This window comes from Cynoglossus semilaevis, chromosome 16 (assembly GCF_000523025.1).
Source record: "Cynoglossus semilaevis isolate Cse_v1.0 chromosome 16, Cse_v1.0, whole genome shotgun sequence".
Taxonomy (NCBI): domain Eukaryota; kingdom Metazoa; phylum Chordata; class Actinopteri; order Pleuronectiformes; family Cynoglossidae; genus Cynoglossus; species Cynoglossus semilaevis.
This window is the reverse complement of record NC_024322.1, coordinates 15,449,711-15,455,344: the sequence shown is the minus strand read 5'-3', so window position 1 is coordinate 15,455,344 and position 5,634 is coordinate 15,449,711. Positions and strand designations below refer to the sequence as shown.

Sequence of the window (5,634 nt, the reverse complement as noted above, 5' to 3'; positions counted from 1 at the left end):
CGTCATGAACATATCTGCGTAACCCTTTTTGTGGGTGGAGTGGGTCACAGCCCCACTGTCAAAATGAGGTCTGTATTGGGAGGTTTATATGGTCTACATGGTCTACATGGTCTACATGGTCACTTCATTGATGATTCATGTCATACTTTGCCTTACTGTGTCACACCTGCAATGGCTGTGTGCGTCCTATTGGGGGCCTCGCCCCTTCATTTAGGGAACCACTGCACTTGGCCCGTTATTTCCCCGCTTAGGAATCCCTGGCCCGCAGCCAAACTTTCTTGCCAACCGCTGCCTGACCAAGAACCAACGACTCGGTTCCTGGAGTTTCTCCACGGCGTAGAACGTTGGATATATTTCTTTGCCATGTGTTTGTGTTCCTGTGTAGGTGTACTCATGGGGACTATTTTATGGGGCACTTTGTCCTTGTGGGGACATCTGAGTGAGAGAGTGTTTTTGAAAAGTACAGAATAAAGACCAGACATATATTTGTAATGAGTCAGAGGCTGGAGAGTTAGTGACATCTGCAGAGTGCTCACAAAACACGAGAACCTGTGTGGGTGTGCTGTGCTTCAGTTTGGGTCATACTGGGGGGGGTGGCTGGTCTGTGTTGTACTTAGTTGAAGAATCCGGTCCTATAGAACCTCCCTTCAAACCCGTCTGTGGAACCGATCTCACTCTTCTCCCAGCGGTGCCTTTTTCTAACCAGCTGTGTACTGCCTGGAACTGGAACTGTTGGTGCCTGCTCTGAATGTAAACGTCCTTCGCCGATTCTGTACAAATCTGCTGATCTAGTAAAAAAGGAGGTCACATGACTTGATGTTGGTGAAGTTCTCAGTGGGTCTGAATCACCTCAGCAAAGAGAGGTTGATGAGGGACCAGAGGACGCAGGTGGACCGGAGGTTGGTCTCCGTTTTTGTTTCCTCTGACTGGACGTCTCTGGACGTCTGTCAGTTTCTGCATGTGATCCAGTGGTGATCTGCTGCTGCAGTGCTGTGGTTGAATTAACTTAGTGAACGACTGTTTATATTGTGGTGACGGTGATGGTGTTCAGTCGTGGACATTTAACACTTTAATAAGAAACACGTTTTCTTTGGTGCTTTGCTTTTCTTTGGTTCTCTTTTAGAGCAGGAACATGTGACTGTTGTTGTGCCATGTGTAGAACTGTTGGGTTTTTCGGTTTCTTTGACATTAAACTATAACTGCTATAATGACAATTTGAAAAAATCCAGAATTGTGACCTTTGCTACAACTCACATCAGGTCAAGTCAAAACACGTGTTGCCCGGATAGACGGGACAGTTTTGGTTGTGAAGACGAAAAGGTTAGCATAATGGATATTATCATAGAAAAACAGCACCTACTAGTGGATAAAGAACTTGGGGGCGGTCGTTGGCTCGTTTGATTATTTGATTTAATCCTCAGGTTTAAACTTTGTGTGAAACTTGATTCATTTGATGTTTTTGTATTTTATAAAGTTTTTTTTATTTATCTGGTTGTGTTGTATTAGAACCAAAAGTGCAGTTTCTGGCACATCGTTGCAATAAAAGTATTGACAGGTATTTGTTTCTGCCGCACACCGTCCATATTGACTCAGATACCCGGGGTCATTGGAGTTCTGGGGTCTTTCAACCACAGACCCCCCCCCGCGCACGACTCATGATGGTCAGGTTGATGAATGGCCTCGCCCGGTGGCAGTAACCCCCCTGGGGGGGGGGGGGAACCACCCTGTCCCAGCAGAAGAACCTGGATATCGAAGCAAAACGTTGTCCACCCTCTGGATGAGGAAGTCAAAGCTCCATAGATACAGGTATATATTTATTTTATTATATATTTGTATTTGGTTGAATTTACTCCAGGAATGTCTTTGACTGAAGGTTGGAACATTTGAGGAACAGGAATCATCAGGGAATAGGGAATAATAGAAAAATGTCTCCTTTTTTCTCATTTCAATTATGCTCAGTTTCGTGTGACCGACTGATGATGTCAAAGCTGTGGTTCCCTGAGGACTGTCCTTGACATCAACTTTCATCCACCTTTTCCTGGGACGTGATGTAACGTCACCGCTTGTTCTGTTGTTCTGACGAGAACGTGACTATTGACGTGACTTCATCTGATCCTGGTCCAGTTCTCAGTACTGAGGCGAGTCTACGACGAACTCACAGAACCTTTCCACCGGTCTAACAGAATGTATTGGTTCTTGTGAACTCCATCACTCTGTAATTAAAAACCCAGTAGATGGCGCCCGTGACACTCATCTGCATGTATATAGCGAGGTTGGCGTAGTTAGCTTGGCCAAATATTGGTGAAGAACTGATTATCGAAAACAAAACGCTTTTTGCTACAGCGCTGCTAAGGCACTGCTAACAGGCTAGCTCCTGGTGCACAGGTAATAACGAGCTACATGTCTTCATTAACGTCTTTGTCCAACGAACATTCAGTGAGAAGTTTGTTCTTATTTCTCGATAAAAAAAAGTTCTGACTCATTTGACAGGAGTCGACGTCGGTTCCAGTGGACCGGGACACGGTTATCGGACATGTTAGCTTTAATAACACAACGGTTACGATGTGTCGGCGTCGTTGAAATGTGTGTTGAAAATTTGACCAAAATTGAGTAAAAAACTTTTTTTTTTTCACGCGTTTCTAAAATCCCTCGATATTGAGAAATAACTCCTGTTTTGTTAAGAGAATAATTATCGACGACGATGATCGAACCGAAGTCAACGTCCCTTAGAAAGAATACGTCAAATGTGGGGTTAATGGAGTCACCGTCGTTGTGTTTAGTTGTACATTCACTCAGTCACACACCCCCTCCCTCACCCTCCCTCACCTCTCTCATATTTCTCTCTGTCTTTCTCCCCCCGTATTGACACAAACACAGATTTTATGCATCTGCCCGAACTGATGCTGCTGAAGAAGATGACGATGATGAAGAGGAATTTGGGAGGACGTCGCTCCTGCAGCTCAGAGTAACGCAGCAGTCATGGATGTTTGGATGTGTGTTCATCCGTCACACATACACCTGACACCCTGAGCCGCAGAAGAGGAAGATCAGCGAGGGAGAGAGAGAGAGAGAGGACGAGGTGGAGGAGTTGATGCACACACACACTCTCTCTCTCTCTCTCCCTGTCCCCCCTGTTCCCCCCTCTCTCACCCTCTCTCTCTTTTCTCTCTCTCTCTCACACACACACACACACCTCTGGACGCTGGGCCGTCGTCTCTCCGCAGCGCCGCAGCTTTCACAGGGACACCGTCTCGGTACGTGACTCTGAGCCCAGAGCTGCCTCGACTGAGGAGGGAGGGAGAGGAGAGAAGGTGCAGGGGGGCTCTATAGCGCGGCACCCCGCCCGTCTCGCCTAATTTGGACTGCAGGGATAAGGAGCCTGACGGTGATCAGGTGCTGTCACCGCCGCGTCCTGTCCGCACCTCTGCGCCAAAGGTAAGCTGTGCTTCAACCGCTGCATCTGCTGCTGCTGCTGCTGCGGTGCATTAGTATGGAGAGAATGACTGCTGCGATGATGATGATGATGATGATGATGATGAAGCTCCTTCTCCGTTCAGCGCAAACCGCACTGACTCAGCCGCTGCATCTCCCGGTACGCACCGTGCAGCTGCTGCGTGTTCCTGTCGGTGAGAACAGACCGATGTTTACCGTCAGGTTTGTTCGATTTTTTTTTCTTTTTCTGATCATGTTTTTCCGCGTCAGCTTCTACTGGAGGAGCTGCAGGGAACAGATGACGTAGGGAATCCCCACAGTAATCCATTAGCGTGTGATGACACCTGCACATCCCGCTATGTCGCCCCCCCCCCACCCACTCACCCACCCTCGACCGCCCCCCGTGGCCTCCTCTGTCACTCGCGCGTCCGTGCGCACACGCATATGTGGACTGATTAAAGTTGAAACTGTTACGTAACGTGGTTTATGCTGATGTGTGGATGCGTTCATCGTCATCAACATCATCTTCATCATCAGCTGTAGAATGTTCACGGTGTCACGTGTTCACGTCGTGACCAGTGGCCGCACCCCCCAGGGGAAATGGAATACTTTGAATAGAATTTTTTTGAAATGTGTGTGTGTGTTTGGCTGCATGTTATGAATTGAACTGAAGTACCAGTTGTAGTACTATGTAGTACTGGTCTAATCTGACCTGTAGCTGCCTCCCTTTTCATTTATCTCCCTTTCTCTCTATCTCTATCTCTCTCTCTCACTCTCTGCCCCTCCTCCCTCTCCCACTGTGTAAGTGGACGAGCCAACATTTAATTTTCCAATGTTACCATAATGAATTTCAAATGATCCCCGTCCCTCCCCAGGGAGGGCAGGTCTTTTTGTAGGGGCATTAACTGAGTGTTTCATTAATCATTCAGATTCAAGTCAATGGCAGATGATGGACGCAGTAACACAGGCTGTAAAAATACAAACGGAAACTGAACTACAGTACAATTTTGTGTTTTTACACACACACATTTCTCAGTGTGTAGGTGACTCTCTCTCTCTCTCTTTCTTTGCTCCTGTTGTGTGGGAATAATCCTGTAGTTCACACATTCCTGTCTCTTTATTCTCTGTCTACAGGTTCCTGTTCCTGTTTCTGTTCTGAAGTCGGTGGAATAAAAACGTCTTCACCAGTCTGTGACACCACTCTCTAATCTGACGCTGTTTCCTCACCGACCTCAAACAGCAGAATGTGCTGTGACATCACTGACCGGCGTGACCAATAGGAACCCCTGAGTATCCACTCTTTCACTTCCTGCCTCGTCCGTTCCTCCCCCCAACAGGCAGCATGCGTCCATCCCTCGCCACCGCGGTCCTACCGCCCAGGACTCGATCCCACAACCCACCAAACCTGTCCGTGGGAACCCGTGAACATCTGTCAGCGCCACGAAGACGCAGCCCAAACATTCGCCACACCCTCAGCCCAGAAAACCTGCGGACACTGGCAGAAAGGGGCGGGGCTGCGCTGGACACCGTGTCTGTGTCCAGTAGTCCAATCGGCCTTCCGCGGGCCAACAGTGACACGGACCTGGTGACATCACACAGCAGGTCCTCGTTGACTGCGTCGACCCTGGAGTACACACTGAACCGTGGTCAGAACCTCATTATATCCTGGGACATTAAAGAGGAAGTGGACGCTACTGACTGGATTGGACTGTACCACATAGGTGAGACGACCGACCTTCGCTGACGTGTTTACTGTCGTTGATGTGACGTGGTTCCAATAATCTTACACTAAAATCTGGCCAAACCTAAAAGATCCTCTGTCCTGTCCCCGGGTCAAAGGTCAAATCCCTTCAGTCTTATTGATGTGTCATTGACTAAAACTGACGTAAACCTGATCAACTCTGTGACAAGTTTTTTTCACTCCTAGGAATTGAAATACTACTAAGGGACCTGGTAATATTTATTTATTTATCAGTACAGACCACAGTATGAGTTGCTGGCACCAACATTCTGCGAACAATCCCCTGATTATTGAAATAGTACAGCCGTTCTTCCCCAAAACTATTTTTAGGTCACACATCATTTGACAAAACCCAGACATTGCGTTATCGATGTTTAATTATCGGAGGAAAAACCGATAACGGTTCTTACAGATATAACATAATCATGCTAATATCGGGCTGATAATATCTTGTTTTTTTT

At 47.4% G+C, this 5,634-nt stretch overlaps 1 protein-coding gene across 13 annotated transcripts in view; it reads left to right on the top strand.

Annotated features, from left to right (window-relative positions):
- The first annotated feature begins 22 nt into the window (after nucleotides 1–22).
- Nucleotides 23–5,634, top strand: part of hecw2a (HECT, C2 and WW domain containing E3 ubiquitin protein ligase 2a) — a 19,317-nt gene continuing 13,705 nt past the window's right edge. For 6 of the 13 annotated variants that reach the window (XR_003052114.1, XM_025063530.1, XM_025063526.1 and 3 more), the window contains exons 1-4: nucleotides 25–1,806; nucleotides 1,960–2,385; nucleotides 2,878–3,435; nucleotides 4,567–5,153. Coding sequence is in view for 12 of the 13 variants with exons in the window: in XM_025063530.1 (XP_024919298.1) it covers nucleotides 4,775–5,153 (379 nt within the window). In the remaining variant the exon portion in view is untranslated. Of the gene's footprint in view, nucleotides 1,807–1,959; nucleotides 2,386–2,877; nucleotides 3,436–3,557; nucleotides 3,655–4,566; nucleotides 5,154–5,634 lie in introns of all 13 variants that reach the window. The other 7 variants (XM_025063531.1, XM_025063532.1, XM_025063523.1 and 4 more) reach the window with 6 other exon arrangements.